The sequence below is a fragment of the Salmo salar genome, chromosome ssa09 (genome assembly GCF_905237065.1).
Source record: "Salmo salar chromosome ssa09, Ssal_v3.1, whole genome shotgun sequence".
Taxonomy (NCBI): domain Eukaryota; kingdom Metazoa; phylum Chordata; class Actinopteri; order Salmoniformes; family Salmonidae; genus Salmo; species Salmo salar.
In genome coordinates this window covers 56,363,659-56,388,011 of record NC_059450.1, presented here as the reverse complement: position 1 = coordinate 56,388,011, position 24,353 = coordinate 56,363,659, and the positions used below count along the sequence as shown (strand labels likewise).

At 44.1% G+C, this 24,353-nt stretch overlaps 1 protein-coding gene across 5 annotated transcripts in view; it reads right to left on the bottom strand.

Annotated features, from left to right (window-relative positions):
- The window catches only part of LOC106611507 (protein diaphanous homolog 2), a 687,763-nt gene that overhangs the window by 419,238 nt on the left and 244,172 nt on the right, over positions 1–24,353 (bottom strand). For all 5 annotated transcript variants that reach the window (XM_014211777.2, XM_014211776.2, XM_014211774.2 and 2 more), the window contains one exon: positions 17,393–17,507. In XM_014211777.2, coding sequence (XP_014067252.1) covers positions 17,393–17,507 — 115 coding nt within the window. The remainder of the gene's footprint in view (positions 1–17,392; positions 17,508–24,353) is intronic.

The window sequence follows — 24,353 nt, the reverse complement described above, 5'->3', positions numbered from 1 at the left end:
AACGAAACTGTGTACTGTTGGGGGTACTGGAGGACCAGGTTTGGGAAACACTGACTTAAGTGATATTTATTAATCAAACATGACTAGACAAATGTATCCATGTCCGAGTCCGCCCGACAAAAGCAAGGGGCAGGCGTCTCTGGTCTCCATGTGATACTGGCATGACCCTGACGTTAATATTTAAAGAGTGCACCCGACATGTGTCCCCTGTGAAGCTGTAAATCAAATGGTGGTGCAGGGATCAGAGAGACAGATGCACAGACATACACACACATGCCAAACAAACAGGATCTAACATAACTATACTATGAAACAAAGATACATTCTATAAAGAATGGTAGTAAAAAGGTTTGGAGCACCTTAAATTAAATTTTGGGCAAAAAGGCAAACTCAGCTCCATCATTCATTGAATCAGATGGCTCATTCATCACAAAACCCACTGATATTGCCAACTACTTTAATGATTTTTTAATTGGCATGATTAGCAAACTTAGGCATGACATGCCAGCAACAAACGCTGACACTACACATACAAGTATATCTGACAAAATTATGAAAGACAAGCATTGTAATTTTGAATTCCATAAAGTAAATGTGGTAGAGGTGAAAAAAGTATTGTTGTCTATCAACAATGACAAGCCACCTGGGTGTGACAACTTGGACGGAAAATTACTGAGGATCATAGAAAATGTGTAACAGTGGGGACTGTGAAGAGACACAAACACAGGCACAGACATATGCATACACACACACAGTAACATACGCACCATATACACTCGTACACATGGATTTTGTGTTGTAGATATGTGGTAGTAGTATAGTGGCCTGAGGGAACACACTTAATGTGTCGTGAAATCTGTTGTGAATGTATTGTAATGCTTTTAAAATTGTATAAATTGCCTTAAATTTGCTGGACCCCAGGAAGAGTAGCTGCTGCCTCGGGATCCATAATAAATACAAATAACAGTGAAGGTATGCAGGAAGCTACGGTGTCACCTGTTAGAGGGATTACTTCCTGGGTTTCTGTAAATTATAAAGGGAAAAGGTTGCCTCCCCTCCCGATCTGGTATTGATGTATCTGCTGAGGCAAAGATAGTATATTACTGTATATTGACAAGATAGTCAAGTTACCTCTCTAACAATGGAAATACATGTCCTCAAAGGTGAAAAGCAGATAGGATGAGGCGAGAACAGGTGAGACCATTCTAGCCAATGTGAGGGCAGATACACGCATAAACAAGAGGCCATAAAGATAGATAGAGGGCTCATCTTTGTATTTGTGCCATTATAGTGTCTGTAACAGCATGGGCAGCACCATTTAGGCCATCTCCATTTTAAAGTAGTACATTGGCTGATTGCTCCAAACTCTTAGGAATCCCCACCAGTTGACCTCTTTAAAATGGTGGAAGCCCTCAATGGCAATGTCCATGCTAAAACGGATTATATCCATGATGAGTCCTTTATCTCTATGACAACAGGCACAACTCCGATATCTTTAAAAAAACATATATTTTTTTAATGTAAACTTTATTTAACTAGGCAAGTCTATTAAGAACAAAATCTTATTTACAAAGACAGCCTACCAGGGAACAGTGTGTTAACTGCCTTGTTCAGGGGCAGAACTACAGATTTTTACCTTGTCAGCTCGGGGATTCGATCCAGCAACCTTTCGGTTACAGGCCCAACACTCTAACCCCTAGGCTACCTGCCGCCCCAAAGTTGTTGCAAAAATGCCCCGCTTCGCCAGTACCTCTATGGCTGAGGTCGGACACTCATGGGTGCAGTAGGATATAGACTTGACTGACCTATACTGCATCTCAGTGACGTGAGCAGACACACAAAGGAAAGCAAACACACTGACACACACACACACACACACACACTTTAAAAGCTGTCCTGCAATGTTATATAGTTAATATATCACACTATGTGACCAGGCCTTTGAAACACAGCCATTTGCATTACTTCCATCATCCCAGTCACACACAGCAATTAACAGGAATGTCTCAAACGGTAGCAATGGCCAAAACACATAGTTATTCCACTTCAAGTCTTTAGTCTTACCAAAAAGTCTCTCTTCAAGAGCCCTGCCAAGCAACACAACTAGAACCAAATCCTTGACAATGATCAATTGTCTAAGTTCTACAGGGCTCAAACCCTTCCCTGGTGGTCCAACTCAGCATAACCATTTTCCAACACTCTCACTATCAACAAGTATGGACTAGCCTAATCAGCCAAAACTGCAGATACATTTCAACTCAATTGTTGGAAGGTGGATGTGTTGTTCCCAAGTGGCCATGTTAAGAGCATTGAAGCATGTCTGTGCTAACTAGTACCCTTTTCACATTATAATACCAACCCAAACTGCTCTAGTATGCAATGGCTTAAGTTGACACAGCTCTGCTCAGTAGTGTGAAAAGGGCATAGCACTACTAGGCTAGGGTTGGAGAGTATGACTATCGGTCCTGGAGGGTATAGAAACTAAATATGGCAATCAGAGCCACTCCTAGTGAAGTACCCAGTGGGATCTCCCAACATGCACTTCACCTGCCAGCTCCAATCTGCTCAACACCACTAACTGCTGCTTGATTGCATAATTGCTATTCACATTTGAGCTATTCAAGCTATTCATGTTTTATAATGTGTTCAATTAATTTGGCCCAATTTTGTAGGCAGCAGATTTGCTGAGGCTGGGTCTGTGAGAATTCGATATCAATAAGTGTTATCTTATTACATAATGGCTAGACCTTGGTGAACCCCTTTAGGGTGTTTGTTTGACCACATGTTTTTTTCTTAATTATAATGGACAGAACAATGGGGTGAACGCTGGCGGACTGCCAGTGAGAACAATTATGTGTGAACACACAGAAAGACACACAGACAGATGCATACATAATCTTTCTCGCACACACACACGCACCCGTGCACACACACACACACACTTGTACTGGACACAGTGTGTGAGGCCCCATAGTATACTGATTCCTGCCCCAGTGCAAGAGCCCCCTCCAAATGCTGCTGGTCATTTGAAATCTAAAAACTGCACATTTCAGTACAGCTGAACTTCACTCATGCATCCCAGTGGCACTGGGGTATGAGGTATGAAATCGCAGTAATAACTTGCAAAGTGGCATGTTGCCACTGAGGCGAGCTAATTTTGAAATATCACTGCACCTCACTTTCCAATAACTTGATGGAAGTGTGGCACTGTATGTACAAATCCTATCTGCCTGGGAACATGTTAATTTCCATAAGCAGCCATAACTGTCTCGGCTGGTGTAGTTATCACATCACATTTGTATCTCTGCCTTCATCTCTAATAATATTGCTCTTCAAAAGTCTCCCCATCTCTGCCTCTCTCTTTTGCTCTCTCTCTCTCTCTCTCTCTCTCTTTTGCTCTCTCTCCCTTTCTTTTGCTCTCTCTCTCTTTCATTTGCTCTCCCTCTCTCCCTCTCTCACTCTCTCCATCTCCCCCTCCCTCCCTCTCGTCATCGCCCTCCAAACACAGACCCACACCTCAAAATGCCATCAAAAAGCATGGCGCCACACAGTAGACAGACTGCCACTTCCCCTCAATTGCCTCCTACACCCTACAGCAATGGCAAACACTTTTGGTAGCCCGAGCATGCATTGTGGACTATAGCAAGCTCTGGTTACCATGGGGACCGCTGCATCGCCACATGCCTGTGCGGTAGGGGTGGTTATGGGAGAGAGACAGAGAGAGACGGAGACTTGTGTCTATGGGGCTTAGTGGAGGAAGACTGCAGTCGACAAACTCAGTGACCTTTGACCCCCTATCCAATGTTGCACTACATATCTGGGGGGGGGGGTCACTAACACCCACTTCTTCAAAACCCCAGTGGAATTCATGCTATAGCCTCTTTATGGCGGAGAATATTGTGACTAAATATTGTCATTATATTTCATTCTGCCATAAGAAACTGATGTATGGTAGGTATGCTTTTAAATTAAGCTATTTCTCTTATCTTCATCCTTTTTTCATAGCTGAAATGTTATCAAGAAGCATTTCAGATCAGTATGTCGGTATCTTAGCATACCTGTCTCCAACCATGTATCAGAATGCCCAGGGGGCCACAACATTGGATTTGACAGGAAGCTAACATTTCACACACAATGCTCCAGTCTGTTCTTCACTAGGGGCGTTAATAATCTCCCCAGCATGCGTTTATCAGTATTGGACCTGTAGTCAGTTGTGTGTCTACGTGTGTGTGTGTGTGTGTGTGTGTGTGTGTGTGTGTGTGTGTGTGTGTGTGTGTGTGTGTGTGTGTGTGTGTGTGTTTGTGTGTTTGTGTGTGTGTGTGTGTAGGCAGACCACATGCCAGCCTGTTGGGGTGGCAAGCGATCCGAGGGGATGGGCTGTGGACGGTGGTGGGCGACCACACACACACAAACACACACACTCTCCCCTGGGCCCCACTGTGTCTAATGCGTTCAGCATAATGTCACCCTTTGGGGATGTTTGCCTTTGTGTTAATTACACATCACCAGGAGCCCTCATTAATACACACACACTAAGATATACACACATACACACACCAGTGACCGAGTGCCAATGACCAGTTTGGTGTAGCGAAGAGTAGAGGAGGAGGGTGGATAAATATGGCAGCACCAGTATAAGACAACAGTGGGTAATGAAGCGTTGAGAGAGAGGGTTCATTACAGATCTGCCTCAGCCTCGGCTTAAGGTTAGCCCCAGCCCCAGCTCTTATGTCTTTAATGAACATACCGAGCCCTCTGACGCGGGGAGGTGGGGGGGGGGCATAATATGCTCTGCATAATCATCCACTACGGCGTTAGCTCATCATCGCTTGGCACATCCCCATGCCCCCGTTCTAGTGCCTAGCTACTGCCAATACTGTAAGACGAGCTGAAACACTGAACGCACAAACAATTAACCTCAGAGCATTAAAACGGCCCTCTCTTCTGCTTCCGGCCTTGCTATCAGCTCTCATTACCGCCTGCTATCCACCCAGGCCATTAAAACTATGGTAGGAAGCAGCTGGAAGCTTCTGTTTCTTTCAGTTTCCTCTAACCACAGCAAGAAAACTGGTGTTGTGGAGAACCACAAGGGTGTGTTGTTGGCCAGTTATTGTTTGGCCCTGGGTGTCCAGTCCACTCCTCCTGGGCAGGATGTCAGGGGCAGAGTAACAGTCTGCCAGGTGAGCCACGGGAGTTTTAATTGCATCGCTGGGGAGCCGGGCACTTCTAACCGTCAATTATGGATACGGCCGTAGCAGGATGTGTAAAAGATGTATGGCGTTTCCCTGGGATAAATTGCTCTCGATCGATCCGATTGTTAGGTAAGGGAGGGTAGGTGATATGCCGGCTGTTGATGGTGTGTGTGTCTGTGTGTGTGTATGTGTTTGTTTGTTTGCAAGTGTGTGTACATTCTCCCTCTAATTGAGTCTGCCGTGATCTGTGGGTTGACTTCACCTTGGTGACCTTTGCACAGAGGGGTCAACAGCTGCAGAGAGTGGATGAGAGGCCTGGGTAATGATATGCCACTGCTGCAGCACTACTCTCCAAAAATCAAGCACTAATACAGCCCTGTGCAACGGCAAACAACACAGCAAACACAACATACAGCATTGATTCCTCCATCCCAGAGTCAACACAAGCCCTAGTGACTAAAGACATATAGTGTACCGCCTTGTAAGTCAGACTCAATAACAGTTCAAGTTGAGGTGGATGATACTCAATTCAAGCCAGGAGAATGGTGCTCCTCTACAGCTTTATTTCCACTGCAAACAGTGACAACTATATGATACATACTAAAAAGAAATAAGAAAAAGTGAGCTTCAATTTGACAAGGTAAAAGTGGGCTGCTGAGTGGGCAGCTGCTATTCAGCCAGTAACGTGTATTTCAATACCACTGAAAAATACATTAAGTAATACGTCTCTATCTTGGTTTGGAGATTAAATATTAATTCAGTGGTGTGGTTTTCTGAGAAGTGTGATTAAAATGAAATCAAGGCATATCAGTGGTGGGCGATTCATTTCTCTTAACGGTGGCGTCAGAGGTGTGTGTTTTATCTCAGAGATGCCTGTGGCCTCCGAAAGGTTAATAAACGGATTCACCTTAAAAGGATGTTTTGGGATTTTGGCAATGAAGCCCTTTATCTACTTTCCCAGAGTCAGATGAATTCATGGACACCATGAGTCTCTGCATCCAGTATGAAGGAAGTTAGAGGTAGTTTTGCGAGTCAATGCTAACTAGTGTTAGCACAATGACTGGAAGTATATGGTATCTACAAGCATGCTAGCAGTTACTATAGACTTCCAGTCATTGTGCTAACGCTAGTTAACAACTTCCTTCAAACTGCACGCAGAGACATAAAAACGGTATCCACGAGTTCATCTGAATCCCGATATATCCCTTTAAACCAGAGGATAACTATATGGAAGAGAGGAAGCAAGAGAGGGAGAATGTGCAAGAGTGCAGCCATTACCTTTAATGCAAATTCACTTAGCAGTCCAACCGACATGCTACAGATGGGGTGTCTGGACTCCGGTCTTCAAAAAAAGCATGCTGCGGCTTACCTACTAAGCAGTCTCCGACCATAGGATGAGCAGGGCAAACTGGACTCACATCCAGCGGAACATTAACACACGTAGAGGGTATGTCACCGGTGATTCGACTAAGGCTGCAGCTAGCGATTAGCTGAGGGTCAGAGTGTTAGACTCAGTCAGGAGAAATGATGAAACGCTTCCCTGAATTGCAACCCCCTCACCCCCGCGGTGGGAGGGATTTAGCGACACCCACTGTGGCAGACGAGCTGGGAAAAAGTTGGGCAGTGGTTGCATCTGTGAGGAAACGGCTTCTCATCAGCTCCACGCTGCCCCGAGGGGCCTCACTCGCCATGATCCCTTAGTGTTTGTTTACAGCTCTAAAGATGGGGACAAAGTTAAAAAAAAAACTGTCCCGAAACATCATTAAAATAACGGCTCCCGTTTACAGGAGACTCATTTGGGGCCGCTGTGCGTTCATTCATCACTTGTCGGTTTACGGCATTCTATAACCAGCCATCCCCCATTATAATGTTATATGCAAAGACATATAACCCAACTTTTTTTAATCTCTCCACCTTGCACCATTAAAATGTGTCACCATCTACACCATCTACAAATGGCTGAAAATCAAGGAAAGAGTGAAGTCGAAAAAATTGTCAGACAAAAAAAAGGGGGAGATACTGGGCTGTCAGAATTCTTTGGGGAGCTATTGTGGATATGTGGCATATTAAAAGAAAAGTTGAAAAAAGAAAATGTCACCGGTTTTAAAAGTAGCTCTCTTTTCTGTAAGTGAGTCCATCCTTCCATCACCAGCAAGGAGGGAATTCAGAGGAGACATATCAGGTCGAATGAAAGAACTCTCCCAAGCATTCAGACTGAGTGATTGAAACAGCTGTGGTATGTGGAGGGAGACAGAGAGAGAGAGAGAGGAGGGAGGGATCACAGCAATCAGTGTAGCGGCCTGTGCGCCCCGAAGGGAATCTGTTAAAAGTGCAGTGGAGAGAGCATGCACATCCTGTGCCGAGCTGCCCAGTCTTCTGGACAGTGAGGGTACAGGTTAAAATGGCTCTCTCTGTCATACACCTCTCCATCTCTCTCCATCTCGCACTCTCTCGCACTCAGTCTTTTCTTTCCATTTCTTTCTCTTCAATTCTCACACATTTATTTCCTTCTCTGTCCTCTAAAGTTGGTTGTCTTTTGGAAACACCATCTCTGATTAAAGAGACCATCTCTTACAAGTCCCTCCTTCTCTTCTCCCTCTCTTGTCTCTCTTCTGTTCTCACTGGCTCTGGAGAAGAAGCCCTTTCCGACTATTAAGTCATTCTCCAGGTTGTGGGCTAGGAGAAGTCAACATTGTTTATATTCAGAGAGGCACCATCTTGAACACGGTGCACTCTGTTTCCCCAGGGCTCACCGACTGACACTTAGGCTGGAGACACTTTCCCCCCACTGTCACCTTGCCCCTTCCTCCCTGGCCTCGCTCCCCTTACCTATCCAAGCATTTTGGCCTGTTGTGGGCTCTTGTGGACCCAAACCAATTCCACCCGAGAGCCCTAAAGACAAATTTAACATGATAACATGTCACAAACTCTGGGCCTGGATTGTGCAGAGGAGAGGGGATGACAGGGGGAGCCGTGGCCTCTATGCACCTTTTTGATTTGGAAATTGGTCTACAGATTACGAAATACAAGAGGTGGCTGAGTTGTTTTTAACTAAGCAAGTCAGTTAAGAACAAATTCTTATTTACAAAGATGGCCTACCCCAACTAAACCCTAACGACGCTGGGCCAATTGTGTGCCGCCCTATGGGACTCCCAATCACGGCCGGTTGTGATTCAGCCTGGAATCGAACCAGGGTCTGTAGTGACACCTCTAGCACTGAGATGCAGTGCCTTTGACCGCTACATGTTAGAGGCCTAGCTGAGAATATACAACAGGCATTGGTTGAGTAAAACAAAAGATATCAGTGCCTGAATACCCATCAGTGTTTCCCCTATATTCAATTAGCAGCGGCACTGCTAAATTGTTGCCACCACTCCAAATGGATTTATTTTAATTAATTAGTTATTAAGATCAGTGACAAGTTACAACCACTTACCTGTATCATATACCCCACATTTTGGAGTCTGATCTTTCTTTATTCATAATGTTATAAATTACAAAAGAACTGGTAATGATCACGGTGAGGAGGTACTCCAGAGTTTAAGTGACTCAGCTAGCCTTGAATTGATCTAAATACATTCACTGAGAAACTGTAATTTGTTCACTGGTAGAGTTCCTTTGCAGTCTTTTGTGGATTTCAAAATAATTTAGCTAAAGTTGCTAAATTAAGACTTTTCTTACAAATAATGTGTATTTGTTTGAAACCAATCAGTACATAATTTGCTCTAAAATGCTCTAGAATATTCATACTAGTATGCAAGAGGTTAAGTAGGCTAAGTCCATGGGAAAGCACTATTGCAAGTACACTCCTTCAAGTGAATGTATTAAGAAAATGGGAGTGATTGTTGCCAAGTAGAGACTTGTCTTGGGCAACATTAATAGGACAAAGCCCATATACCTGGATAATATAAACAGACCTCTTGATGAAAGCTTTGAATGCAGACTGGCAATTTGAGGTCTATGTAATACACTAAAGAGGCTGAAGACCAGGTCTGATGGACTGGCTTCACTTTCAAATGCACACATACAATACATACACATGCACACCCACGCACACACACACAGTAAACGTTATTAAAGTCAGCACTTCTCGTTGGATAAATGTTGCAACGCAAAGTACACCTGAAGGCAAATAAAGCTAGCAGGAGTCTCTTAGCAGGCAGCTATTAAACAGGACAATATTTGAAGTTGAGGGGGGCTTAAAGTTAAAGTATGCAGTAGTTACCCAGAACAGTCTTAAACAGCCCTCATCTGAGCAGAGAAGATTAAAGTCAGTGGGACATTGCGGGGAGACAATATGAAGTGGAAAACGGTCAGGAACGAGCTGGGAATAACAGCCGCCTTGACTCGCCTCTCGATCCAGGTCACCCCCTGCGGCCTAGCTAATGTACAATAAACCAATTACAAGCCATTAATATTTAAGGAGCTCATTTCACTCATATGCGATTTATAAAAACTGTGGAAGGATGAGTAAGGAAAATGGCTGCCCCCAAACAGAGGGAAATTAGCATAGTATTGCATTTTGCTTTATTAAGACAAATTATCCTGGCGCTCGAGAGCAATTAGACAAATGGCTCCCATTCTGAAACGTGCCATCAGGCGGCAACGAAGGCCCTGGAAGTCAGATTTTTCATATTAACACCACATTTGATTATCTGCAAGGCAGTTTTGCTGAATATAATTATGTGCATCTCCAAATTCAATGGAGCATGCATGGGGTCTTGGTTTAGCCACACATTTTGGCTGGGGAAGAAGCAAACCTCTCCTTTTGCAGAAAGTGTGGTGGTTTATCAAAGAAGTATACGCCAAACTCACTTGTGATCTTGTTTGGGCAAGAGCACTGCCGTGAGAGAGTGTGTGTGCGTGCGTGTCTATGAGACTGGGCAACCTCAACTCCAGATGGTAAATGAGAGGTCCAAGGATGAGCGGGTTTCTGGAGCGGTGCAAGGGAGGACAGGATGGTGATTTCGAGAGAGAGAAGGGAAGGGAGGAGAAACATAAAGACTTGGGCAGCTCTGGCAATAAACAACCTCATCCTCAGGGAGGCACAGTGAACCATCACAATCAAACCCCTGTTCCCAACATCTTCAACACAACGGTTATCAAATGATTCCTATATCATCGTACTCCCATGCTCTGCTGTTAATATGATCTAGAATGGCCACAAACATCTTGTCTATGGAACAGAGCATCTGACTCATTTGCCAGCAGCCTTTATTACAGTATCGGTGTCTAAGGAGACACACATTCTGATGACGGTCAAGGGATGTGTCGCTTCGCTCAGTAACCGGCTTCTCAAAGGGTTACAATTATCATCTAGTCATCTGGAGTAGATGGGATGAAAAGTGGAACTTCCTTCACAATTATAAGTCTAATATTTTGTCTGAGAGGGTAATATAGCTCAACTACAATAGATGCATTGTATGATTCCCATTGTTGCTGGGTGACCCTGAAGCAACAGCCCAATAGTGAACCAGAGGTACTACCCATTTTGGCCATTCTCCTCAGGGGATGGGGAGTTTGTGGGTGCGGTTACTGGACAGGGACCTTTGTGAGTTGGCGGAAGCCCCCTTTCCTGCTTTGAAGCAACAGCCCAATGGAGAACAGCACTGGCATTGCCTATTATAGCTCACCAGGGGAGTCTGACTGTATGCGGCTACTGGACATGGGCCTCACAGTTGATGGAAGCCACCCTTCCTGTTTAGAAATACTGCAGCAAAGTTTGAAGGGAGGCTTGGTATCCTCGGAGGAGCCTTTGCCACGCGTGAGCACCTTTGATCAGGGTACTGGGTCAGCCTGGGTGTAACAAAGTTATTAGGGAACTTATTAAGGCAGTCAGGGAGCAGCCTAAACCCCCGCTGATTCCATCATTACCAGCGCTGCAGCAGGGTCATTACCATCCCGCTGCTAGGGCTTTGTAGCAGGGTTTGTGGCTCGGCTAGTGGTTGGTGTGCATCGGCAAGGGCGGGAGCGACACAAGGTTCTAATGGGAGATGAATCTGGTTGGGAGGAGAGCTGAGAGATATGATCAAATCCTGGATGATAAGTGGTGGAGCCCCGGCCAGAGTTGTCTTCAGGACTCTGGGGTTTGGTCGTGGTCTTTTAGAGCTGACCTTTAGAAGCATTAATGCTGGCTTGCTTTCTGGAAATGGGAATTGGGCATTATTGCTAAAGCTAAGAGAGAGCAGGACACCAGAGCAGAGGTGGATAATAGAAGAGGGAGAGGGTTAGCAGGACAAACTCTGCACAAAATTGGTAATATATCCACGCACACAGAGATATTACACAAAATAATAACCTTCTGTGATTTTGGCTGGAGCATGGGTTTCACAGTTTGGAGTGTGTTGGGTTGGCAGGCATATTCATTGTCAACGTCGCTTTTTTCTCTCCCTGCAATTGTAAATTAATGTTTATCAAATTGGAAACACAATTGCACATGTGATCTGTGATGATGTTAAGACACTTCTATTGCAGCAAATGTCCATCAGGGAAGAAATTCACAGTGAGACTCCATCAACGACAGCTTTCTTGTGAACACACTTCCAAAAAAAAATCTAAGACCTTAGTTTAATTAAGTTCAGAGGGGATTTTAATAGCTTGGCTGAACCCAAACAGTCATTTCTCGACCTGTAGACCATGACACACTCTCTCCCTGGCCTCCGCAGGTGGGCACTGGATGGAGTGCCGGGCTCATTAGCAGCCTCGCCATCATTAACAGCCTCGCCATCATTAATATAGAGGCATGCTGGGAGAGGGAGGGGCCGGTGAGCTTGATCAGAGGGGTCGAGCGCAGCCGCCAGGCTCCTCCCCGAGAATTATGGCGGGGCCAGCTAACAACCCAATTATTTACATACATCTTTATTAGGTTTATCAGGTTTATCGCTAGTGTAGCGCAATAAGGAGGGACCCCTACTCACAGACCACTTAGTGTACACAGCCATCGATCCACTCCATGCTACACTACACTAGAGATTAAAAAGTGCAGTAGGATTGGGGAAAATTATGCAAGAGACAAGTAGCGAGGCCATGCCTTTTCTCCATCAACCTTCTTAAATACGTTTTAAATATTTATAGTCATATTCTGTTTTGTACAAATAAGGTACATTTACACAGAATAATGCATATGCTGAAAAATATGTATCAATATTGACAAACTTTGTAATATTGTTGACCAGTGGTGTTAAAATCAATCCATGGAGGGCCTAGTGTCTGCAAGGTTTTGGTTTTTCCTTTCAATTATGACCTAGACAACCAGGTGAGGGGAGTTCCTTACTAATTAATAACCTTAATTCATTAATCAAGTACAAGGGAGGAGCGAAAACCCGCAGCCCTCGGTGGAATGAGTTTGACACTGTGCAGTAGACCAGGGGTGTCATTTAAGTGTTATGCTACTTTGAGTTGTTTTGTTCAGGATGGTTTCACTCTCTTAGTTTTGTTGCTGCCACACACTGATTAAAAGCAGTGGGGTCTTCTCAGAACATTCGGAATCCTCAAACACATGTCATCATTACATCAAGGCATATGCCCTCTGTGTGTGTAGCAGGTGCTGTTGGCAATGGAGAAACGCTATTAAGAGAGCGCGAAGTTTGCCAACATCAATCTTATTTCAAACAGAACTGAAAAGACTGGCCGACAGAATTGCTTTTCAAATGCAGCAGGCCATGCTAGGCGCTCAAACCACAAGTACATCTGATTTGATCCCAGGAGCTGAACACAGCCAGAACCGCTGATTGATACCACCAAGTGAAGGGACTCAGGGGTAAAGAAAAGAGAGAATGATAGAGGGAAGGGAAGAATGAGAGGGAGGAGGGAAAAGCCAAACGACCAGTTCTACAAGGGAAACCAAATAGCAATACAATGAAGTGAGGAGTTGCTCTGCTTTCCGGAGCCGATTTAAATAAGCCAGAACAAATAGACCCTAGTGGACACATTTCCCCCAGTGTTGCAGCAAGGTCTGGCCTGGCAGAGAGAAGGGGTTGTTTGGGGGCAGCAGCTTTGATGGGGATGGACAATTATTGACCTCCACTCTCTCATTCTTGGTAGGAGATGATGGGCGATAAGGGTCTCCTTAGCAGGTTATGAGGGCACAGGTACAGTGGGTGACCTGGCTGTACCACTGTACAAAGTATCACTTCCCTTCCTCTTCCTTGGGAGATCAGGTCGATCCACAGAGGTGAAGATGGGCCTTAGAATCCAAAGGATAATAGGCCAACACATTACCATCTCCGCAGTCAGGCAAACATCTACAGTCAGGCAAACATTTAAAGCAATGTGAACAGGCTAGACCTTATATTCAGCAACTCTGCTTTCAGCAGGCCCCTCTGACAACACTGCTGGCTTCAAGCGTTGTTGCTGGGATGTTGGCTGTTACTGCAGAAAGGTAGCCATAATTGGAAATACAGTAGGAATCTGATCATCTTAAGAGGCTAGAAGCAAAGCTGTAAATCCCACTTGATTATGGTTTCCCCTTTCATGTTAAAACCAATTAAATGGCATGGCTCGTGAAGAGTAAGGCATTTTTTCAGCGGGTGTTGTTTTCAGACAAGTGTGACTCCCAAGGAACAGCGAGTTAAACAGAAGCCTTTTTGCACCATTTTCCCAGGGCAGTTCCAGGGAACACATTTACACCTGTTTGCCTCATCTTTCATGATGACGCATGCTTTAGTTATAAATACTCCAGCCAAGATGGGGGGGAGGAGGAATGTGGGGAAAAAAAGAGTACGAGAAAAACCAACAAATGGAGGGTAGGCCAAACTTTTCACCAGATAAATAAAGGTTGCAATTTTCCAGATAAACTAAGTTGGTTTCGAGTAGGAACTTGTTTGGTAGGTTTGCTGGGAGGATTTATAGTCTTTGGTAATATGGTTAGACGGTGAGGCCTTGTGAACTAATTCCCCTTCCCAGGCATCACCTCACACTCTAGAAAAAAATTATACTCTCCATCTGGTACAGGAAGCTCAACCACCAAAAATGTGTGTCACGTGTTATTGTCAAGGCTGTGCTTCTGGGAATCCAAAGATGAATAGTCAGTATAGAAATGGGGTCAGGCTCTTTGACAAAGGCTGCATAACAGTAAAATGTTAAAGCACATCTTACTCTAAGGCATTCTTAGATCTCATGAGTTTCAATGATTCCCATTGTAAAGTGAAGGTAAAAAAAAAGGATGGGTACATCTCGTTTTTTTGTAAAATACTATCGCTCCCCTCCGCGATACCATCGCACGTCAAATGCGTTTTCACCCGCTTTTAACTATGTCTTAAAAAGAGAATGGTACTCAGGATATCAAACATTAAACAGCATTTTTCCTTCATGAGTGTATCATGTTCTGTTTCAACAATAGAGGGAAAAGAGCTGAATCAGTGAACATGCTGCGGGCGTAATTGATAGGGATCCAGCTAAGCCTTTCCAAGCTGCCTGCGGAAACGCAGAGCTTACCTATAGAACCCGACTGTTACATGTATGAGGAAGAATTTGAATTTGAAAAAGACACTGAAAAGAAATGTAAAGCAGAGTTATGCTTCTTAGGACCTATAAAACGCAAATAAAGGAAACATAAAAACTATAAGAATGTAGATTAAAGAGAAAATGCCAATTAAAAGAAAATGGAATACATTGCATAATATTGTATTAATACGTTTTTTTTTGGTTTTTTTTTGCAGGATCTGTATCCCTTGGTTGTCCGAAGTGAAAATGGATAGGAATTACACTTCTGAAAGAACAGACAAGTACAGCACACAAAAGCTACTATTAATTATTGCTGGTGTTAATTAGTAACCATGTTTCTCCACCGGAACGCTATGGTTTCCTTGTTTGCGTGTTATGTTCTTGTGATCTCTTCCTCCCTTGCTGATGCCATGTTAAAAAACAAAGCAAATGGCAGAGAACAAAGCAAAAACACCTATTGTTCTCTCTCTCTCTCTCTCTTTAAGACCTGTGGTTGTTTTCAGGTGCTGCTGAAGAGCAGAGGAACTGTGGAAGAACAGATAGTCGGTGGATCCCAAACTACCCCCTCGCCCCTACCAACTCGCTCTGAGGGCCCTCCCTTGTCATGTGTTGCTGACGAAACTCAGAGGTTGAATTCCAAAGAGTGGTGACGGGATCAATAAACCCATCAACTTAGGGACAGACTCCAGTCTTGAATGATGCAATTCACGTTCCACTTTTAAATATGAGCATGAAAATCAAATTAACAAATTGTTTTAAAAGATATAAACCTCAGTAACAGTTAAACATTTCATTACATGTGTCAAGTCTGGAAATCAGACAAACAAATGCACGACACATATAATTAGGCACATCTATCCAGTCTTTTGTATGAAATTGTGCAAACATAGTGCAGTGTGTCAGGGATAGCACTTGGCTCTGATGCCTGCAACCTTGTTGGCTCAGTCGAAGTGGCTATCTGAGGGTCTAATTAGCCCCTACGCCCTCGATCATTTTCACTCCCTCAGCTTTGGGACACTTGTGCAAATGGCAGTGGTGCGGGTAAACGTATCAATGGAGGGGCAAGGGGAAGGGGGTGATTTGGGATTCAGCCTGTGTCTTGTCATCTCTCCTGCAGAGAGAGCAGTGACATGGCTCTTGGCCTTTACCCTTTGCTTCATTAAGCCCAGCTAAATTTGCTCCCTCGTTCCCACTATTATTCTCTCCATCTGCATTGTGCCAACCAATCACATCCCAGCTTAAGGGCTACATTGCTGTTTATTTCATAGAGCACCAGAGAGATTAGTTTTGTTATGTAGTCTTCAGGGGAGAGGAGGAAGGGAGAAGAGTAGAGTAGGAGCGGAAAGGAGGAGCAGAGAAGAGAGGAGAGATGCCAACATTATGGCTTGTGTCCTGACAGACAGTGAGGAGACACTGGGATAGTCATCAGGATTGGGGTCAATTTCACAAATGAATTTCTAATTCAATTATCTCTCCCTGTAAATTCCATTTAATTCAATTCAAATTACAGGTCAGTCTTAGAATTCAGAAATAATTAAATTCCTCTGAATTTCAATGTTAGATCAATTCCAACAATTAAATTCCCAATTCAATATTATCCCCAACAATTCCACAAATTCCCATTTTAATTAAATTCCCTCAGGCTTTCAGGCTGATCATGTCATTGTTCAGATTGCATAGCTATACTAGAAATATAGGAAAGAAGGTTGAAATGATTAAAAACAAATCCTACAGTAATATTTTAGACTATGTGCATTCATTCCATTAACTGGGAAATGTACAAATATTGAACATACAATTTTGAGTCCAAACAGTCTAATTCAATTCCAATTCCATTACTTGAAAAACAACATTTGAATTTGACTCAACATGCATTTTCCACTTCGAAGAGTAAATTGGAATTGATCTCAACCCTGGAAGTCATCATACCCACCAACTCAGAGAAGAGCTGTGATTCCAGTTCTGTATGACAGAGGTCCTTCAGTTTACCCCTACGCTCCCACTTGGGCGGGAATTAGAGGAGGGTGTACACATTACATACACATGTCAAGAGAGCTGGAAAACACTGGTATTGTCATGGGAGGAATACACCACCACACACCATCTCCCTCAACACAAACTAGCTTTCCTTCGGTTTGTGTTATTCATGGGCAAGTTAGGTAGTCTGGATGTGGAAACAAACTGAGAAGATAAAATCCCAGAGCTTCCTTCAATGGGTCCCCCTTTGGAGGAGCATCTACTGGACTGGAAAAGGCTGTGCCAAGTCAAGCGTGACTGTCCTCAGTTCAGTCACACACATGCATACAAACACACAAAGATATATGCAAACGCATAAATACACATACACAGAGAAATGCAATAACATTTAACTTTTTTTGCAAGAATTCACATTGTGTGGGAGTAATTTTCATCACGTGCTCACACACACACCGAAAGTCACTCAACAAATACAAAGAATCCCTAGTGTATCTCCAGCTTATACACCCTGACACACAAACACACTGCAGCAGCAACAGCAGTGGAACCCCTAATTGGCTCAGAGAGATTTCAACACACAACAATCCACAGCCGGATTGTTCAAAGACACAAGAAAATGAGGATGGTTTTAACGATAATCAACATTTCACGGAAACAAATTGTTTCCTAAAATGTCTGGAGATGAATGCCACTTGGTTTCCCAGAGCCGGGTGGCCAAACAAAGTGTGTGTGTATATTCATTAGTAAAGGTGTGGAGAGGCCTAATGGGGCCTGCTTACCTTTGGTCCTGGAGGAAAAGCTGAGGGAGAGCTGGGCAAAGAGGTCTTGGTTCTCAAACTTCTCCTCTTTGACTTTGATCCAGAAGCAATTCTCTGCCATTTCCTGAGGTACTATCTGCAACAACACAATGAGGATTAATTTATCGTAAGGTGCAATCAGAGGCTGTCATTCCTTCCACAGCCGGTCTGGCTACCACTCACTTAAATGCCATTTCTTCAAACCCCACTCATTTTGTGTGTGTGTGTGTGTGTGTGTGCATGCACATTGGTGATCACCCGTCATGTTGCACATTGCACTGATGTTGGGCGATTAGGCCTGGCTCGCAGTTGGCGTTCTAATTCATCCCAAAAGTGTTCGATCAGGTTGATGTCAGGGCTCTGTGCAGTCCAGTCAAGTTCTTCCACATCGATCTCGACAAACCATTTCTGTATGGACATCCTTTCCTTCGCCAAACTTTTGCCACAAAGTTGGAAGCACAGAATTGTCTAGAATGTAATTGTATGCTGTAGTGTAAAGATTTCCCTTCACTGGAACTAAGGGGCCTAGCCTGAACCATGAAAAACAGTCCCAGACCATTATTCCTCCTCTACCAAACTTTACAGTTGGCACTATGCATTCGGGCAGGGAGTGTCAGCACTTGGTGGTCCAGTTCTGTGAGCTTGTGTGGCCTGCTACTTTGCGGCTGAGCCGCTGTTGCTCCTAGACGTTTCCACTTCACAATAACAGCACTTACAGTTGACCGGGGCAGCTCTAGCAGGGCAGAAATGTGACAAACTGACTTGTTGGAGAGGTGGCATCCTATGACGGTGCCACGTTGAAAGTCACTGACCTCTTCAGTAAGGCCATTCTACTTCCAATGTTTTCCTATGGAGATTGAATGGCTGTGTGCTCGATCTTATACACCTGTCAGCAACGGTATGGCTGAAAAAGCCAAATCCACTTACTTTTGTGTGTATATACAGTACCAGTCAAAAGTGTGGACACACATACTCATTCAAGGGTTTTTATTTATTATTACTATTTTCTACATTGTAGAATAATAGTGAAGAAATCAAACTATGAAATAACACATATGGAATCATGTAGTAAGCAAAAAAGGGTTAAACAAATCAAATATATATTTTATATTTAAGATTCTTCAATGTAGCCACCCTTTGCCTTGATAACAGCTTTGCACATTCTTGGCATTCTCTCACCAGCTTCATGAGGTAGTCATCTGGAATGCATTTCAATTAACAGGTGTGCCTTGTTAAAAGTTAATATGTGGAATTTATTTCCTTTTTAATGCATTTGAGCCAATCAGTTGTGTTGTGACAAGGTAGGGGTGGTATACAGAAGATAGCCCTATTTGTTAAAAGACTATGTCCATATTATGGCAAGAACAGTTCAAATAAGCAAAGAGAAACGACAGTCCATCATTACTTTAAGACATGAATTTATGAACAAATGTACACAGGTGGCTACATGCAGCTCTCGTTTTGATCTCAAAACAAGTACATCTGCTCATGCTGTAAACCCAGTCCAGTTCAAAGTGAAGGCACAGATCCATATATGGCAATGACTATTTGCACATAGGCCTAAAACAGCTCTGATTGTTCAAGACCCGCGTAACACATCACAGTAAAATAGAAGGATATATTGCAAAATGACATAGTAAAATTGTAGTGTACTGGGAAAGATGGGTTAGTCTGTGGACATCTGAGGGAAGGAATTAAGATTAGAGTGTACTGTATATGTGAGTGAAAATAGCTGTAAGTAGCAATCAAAAGCCCTAGATTAACACTGAGATGTGTTAAACTATGTGCTAAACTAAAGGTCAGATCTACCATACACAGGGCTATTGCAACAAACTCCGAGGCTACGGCCGAGGACATGAACACTTACAAGATGTCCTGCTATGATTCTCCACAGAACCATCAAACAGGCAAAAGGACAATATAGGGACAAAGTGGAATCCTATTACACTGGCACCGACGTTCGGTGCATGTGGCAGGGGCTACAGTCCATTACGGATTACAAAGGTAGACCTAACCATGATCTATCCAATGATGTGTCTGTACCATGCACAAGGGCCCCCGCCATCACAGAGGACAGGGTGATCTCGCTCTCCGAGGCCGACGTGAGTAAGGTTTTTAATCTGGTCAACACATACTGATGGTATTCCGGGGTGCGTTCTCAGAGCATGCGCAGACCAGCTGGCAGGCATCTTCACAGTCATTTTTCAACCTCTCCTTGTCCCAGTCTTTAATCCCCACATGTCTCAAGCTGACCACTGTCGTGTCTTTGGCTATGGCGGATTAAGTGATATGACATGATATTCTATAAAATCATTTCTCTGTAATGAATATTACCTGATTAAGCTAATCAGGTAGATAATGAACTAGAAAGTCGGGGCACCACAAAATAATGTTTATAGAGCTGTTATCTTCCGAATAAGCTCTTAAAGACCTGGTAATCTTTTACCTCAATAGCAGTCAATATTTAATCCTCACCTCATTCAGTCTCATCTGAAAGTTGTAAATTCTTGGTTATTTTCACAAACCCTGGCTAACAAGTTGAATCAGCAATACAAAATTGGGTTTAATTATTTATTTACTAAATTCCTAACTAATCACACATAATTACATATACACAGAATTAATCATACATTGATTACAAATTATGTCATAAAGGAAAATGTCCCTTGTGGACGGAACAAATATGACGGCTGGTTACACAAGAGAGGGGGTTGGGCTTGAGTGAAAGCGAGGGAAGACTGGGAACAAATGGTTTGGGTCTCAATGGGACCTCGTGAGCCATGCTATCGTAAATACAGAATCCTATGCATTCTAAACAACCGCCCATTTGAAAAAGGAAAATGCAAGGAGATATTTACTCTGGTGTTTTGCTGCGGTAGGTTGGTCGTAGATGCTGGCCGTGTTGCCCAAGAGAGATCTTCCTTGTCCTCTGAAGAATGTATCTGGTGGTAAACTGCATACTTGGTAGAATTGTGTTGTATGTTAGAACACATCCTTTGTCCGTCCTTTCCTAGCCCACGTTTACAGCGGCTGCTGCTACCTCACGGCTAGGAGGTATCACTTCTGGAGTGAATAAGAGTTCAAAGTTCATACCAAGTTGCCATACCTTTAAGCTCATGCTATATTCTGGCTGGTATGGTCGAAATCCATCCGTTTGGCGTGTCGATCGTCGCCTTCACATTGAATCACGATGCTAATTTCGTTAGGTTATTGTCTGAGCCCTTTTAACGTAGGACCGTTGTCCACACGTCCTCGGAACAGAGAGGGAGAGAAGGGTGTGTTTCATAGTTTACAACCCATGTCTGTTCACATGGGCGGGCCACTGAGTGAGCAGAGCTTTAACCTTATGAAAACCCAATTCTCTCATTTGGAAGCTAAAATTACATTTAATATTTTCACAAATAGTTTCATATTTAAACATTTAAATTGCACAACAATTCCATGTGAATCTGATAACTATAATGTGTAGACTTTCCAAGATACAGTTTATGTCGTCCTGTCATCAGTCATAATGTCTCAGATGCCAACTGATCTGGCGTCATATTCATTGAGTACCAACGCATATTTTCAACTGGTTGGATTACCGAAATATGGTTCCTTTCCTTTTGATGTTCCCAGACTCTCTATGTTTAACAAAGGCTATTCAAGAATCATCCTGTAGAGTCAACAGAGAGGAAAGGGAGAAAGGTATTTATGGGGGGGGTCATAAATCTTACCCACAGTCCAACGTCATGACACCACCATCATTCCTGTTCCCAAGAACTCTAAAGCTACCTGCAACAATGACTACCACCCTGTAGCACTAATATTTGTAATCCTGAAGTGCTTTGAAAGCATGGAATATCACCTCACTCAAATGTGCATACCGCCCCAACAGATCTACAGACTATGCAATCTCAATTGTACTCAACACTGCCCTCTACCATGTGAAAATCATGTTCGTTCCCTACAGCTCAGCATAGTGTCATCAAAGCTCGTCACCGAGCTTGGTATCCTGGGACTGAACACCTCCCTCTGCAAGTGGATCCTGGATTTCCTGATGGGCCGACATCAGGTGGTGAGAGTAGGCAACACCTCCACCATGCGGATTCTCAACACAGGGGCCTCTCAGGGGTGTATGCTTAGCCCCCTCATGTACTCCTCGTTGACCCACAACTGTGTGGCCACGCACGACTCCAAATTCATCATCTAGTTTGCTGACGACACTCTGGGGGTAGGCCTGATAACCAACAGGGAGGAGGTCAGAAAAGTGGCTGTGTGGTGCCCCGAACAACAACCTCTCCCTTAGCATCAGCAAGACCAAGGAGCTGATTGTGGACTACAGGAAACAGGAGGGTGGGGGTGCACACCCCCATCCACATTGACAGAGCCACAGTGGAGAGGATCAAGAGCTTCAAGTTCCTCGGTGTCCACATCACTGAAGACTTTACATGGTCCTCTCACACCAGAACAGTCGTAAAAAAGGAACAGCAACACCTCTTCTCCCTCAGGAGGCTGAAAAAATGTGGCTTGGCCCCCAGCTGCAACATTGAGAGCATCCTAACTGGTTGTATCACCATCTGGTATGGCAACTGGCCCCGCACATCATTGGTGGCGAGTTCCCAGCCATCCAGGACGTACATGCCAGGTGGTGTCTGAGAAAGGCCTGAAAAATTGCCAGATTCCAGCCCCCCGAGACATGGACAGTTCTCCATGCTCCCATCCGGCAGGCAGTACCGGTGCATCAAGGCTCAGACAAACAGAATCCTAAACAGCTTATTCCCCTGGACTGCTATAAGACTGCTATACGGCTAACATATACTGCTCTCCCTCTCTCACAGACTATCCACACTGACTCTATGCCCATCCACGTCCATTCCCGACTCAGACACAACCTACGCTGCTGTTAAAAGGATTTTTGATTAGATGTATTATTCCATTACGCTGATGTCCATTGATTATTGATTGCCGTTACCATTAGTATTTGTCCTGCGAAAGATCATTATTACTCCTGTTTACATGTATATATTACCATTACTATATTACCAAGTATTTATGCACTGCTCCAAAAAAAGGGAACACTTAAACATCACATCCTAGATCTGAATGAAAGAAATAATCTTATTAAATACTTTTTTCTTTACATAGTTCAATGTGCTGACAACAAAATCACACAAAAATAATCAATGGAAATCCAATTTATCAACCCATGGAGGTCTGGATTTGGAGTCACACTCAAAATTAAAGTGGAAAACCACACTACAGGCTGATCCAACTTTGATGTAATGTCCTTAAAACAAGTCAAAATGAGGCTCAGTAGTGTGTGTGGCCTCCACGTGCCTGTATGACCTCCCTACAACACCTGGGCATGCTCCTGATGAGGTGGCGGATGGTCTCCTGAGGGATCTCCTCCCAGACCTGGACTAAAGCATCCGCCAACTCCTGGACAGTCTGTGGTGCAACGTGGCGTTGGTGGATGGAGTGAGACATGATGTCCCAGATGTGCTCAATTGGATTCAGGTCTGGGGAACGGGCGGGCCAGTCCATAGCATCAATGCCTTCCTCTTGCAAGAACTGCTGACACACTCCAGCCACATGAGGTCTAGTATTGTCTTGCATTAGGAGGAACCCAGGGCCAACCGCACCAGCATATGGTCTCACAAGGGGTCTGAGGATCTCATCTCGGTACCTAATGGCAGTCAGGCTACCTCTGGCGAGCACATGGAGGGCTGTGCGGCCCCCCAAAGAAATGCCACCCCACACCATGACTGACCCACCGCCAAACCGGTCATGCTGGAGGATGTTGCAGGCAGCAGAACATTCTCCACAGCGTCTCCAGACTCTGTCACGTCTGTCACGGGCTCAGTGTGAACCTGCTTTCATCTGTGAAGAGCGCAGGGCGCCAGTGGCGAATTTGCCAATCTTGGTGTTCTCTGGCAAATGCCAAACGTCCTGCACGGTGTTGGTCTGTAAGCACAACCCCCACCTGTGGACGTCGGGCCCTCATACCACCCTCATGGAGTCTGTTTCTGACCGTTTGAGCAGACACATGCACATTTGTGGCCTGCTGGAGGTCATTTTGCAGGGCTCTGGCAGTGCTCCTCCCGCTCCTCCTTGCACAAAGGCGGAGGTAGCGGTCCTGCTGCTGGGTTGTTGCCCTCCTACGGCCTCCTCCACGTCTCCTGATGTACTGGCCTGTCTCCTGGTAGCGCCTCCATGCTCTGGACACTACGCTGACAGACACAGCAAACCTTCTTGCCACAGCTCGCATTGATGTGCCATCCTGGATGAGCTGCACTACCTGAGCCACTTGTGTGGGTTGTAGACTCCGTTTCATGCTACCACTAGAGTGAAAGCACCGCCAGCATTCAAAAGTGACCAAAACATCAGCCAGGAAGCATAGGAAATGAGAAGTGGTCTATGGTCTCTACCTGCAGAACCACTCCTTTATTGGGGGTGTCTTGCTTATTGCCTATAATTTCCACCTGTCGTCTATTACATTTGCACAACAGCATGTGACATTTATTGTCAATCAGTGTTGCTTCCTAAGTGGACAGTTTGATTTCACCGAAGTGTGATTGACTTGGAGTTACATTGTGTTGTTTAAGTGTTCCCTTTATTTTTTTGAGCAGTATATATTCCTAATACTAGTAACTGTTTAGCCCTGTTTACATGTACAGTATATCCTACTACTAGTCACTTTTTATGTATATACCCACCTCAACCACTCCAGTACCCCTGCACATGACCTGTATATGCTAGTGATTTCAAACACCTTCCTTCTGTTAATGTCTCACAGTAGTTATAAAAGGTCAAGCACGAGAGGAGAGAAGAAATTGTAATATTGTTTAGGCCTATTAAAGAATTGAAGTTATATTTTATCGCCGACCCGTAGGCATACTCACTGCCAATGAATGAATTGTGTTGGATAACCTAATGCAAAACAATATATTCAGTTTACCAA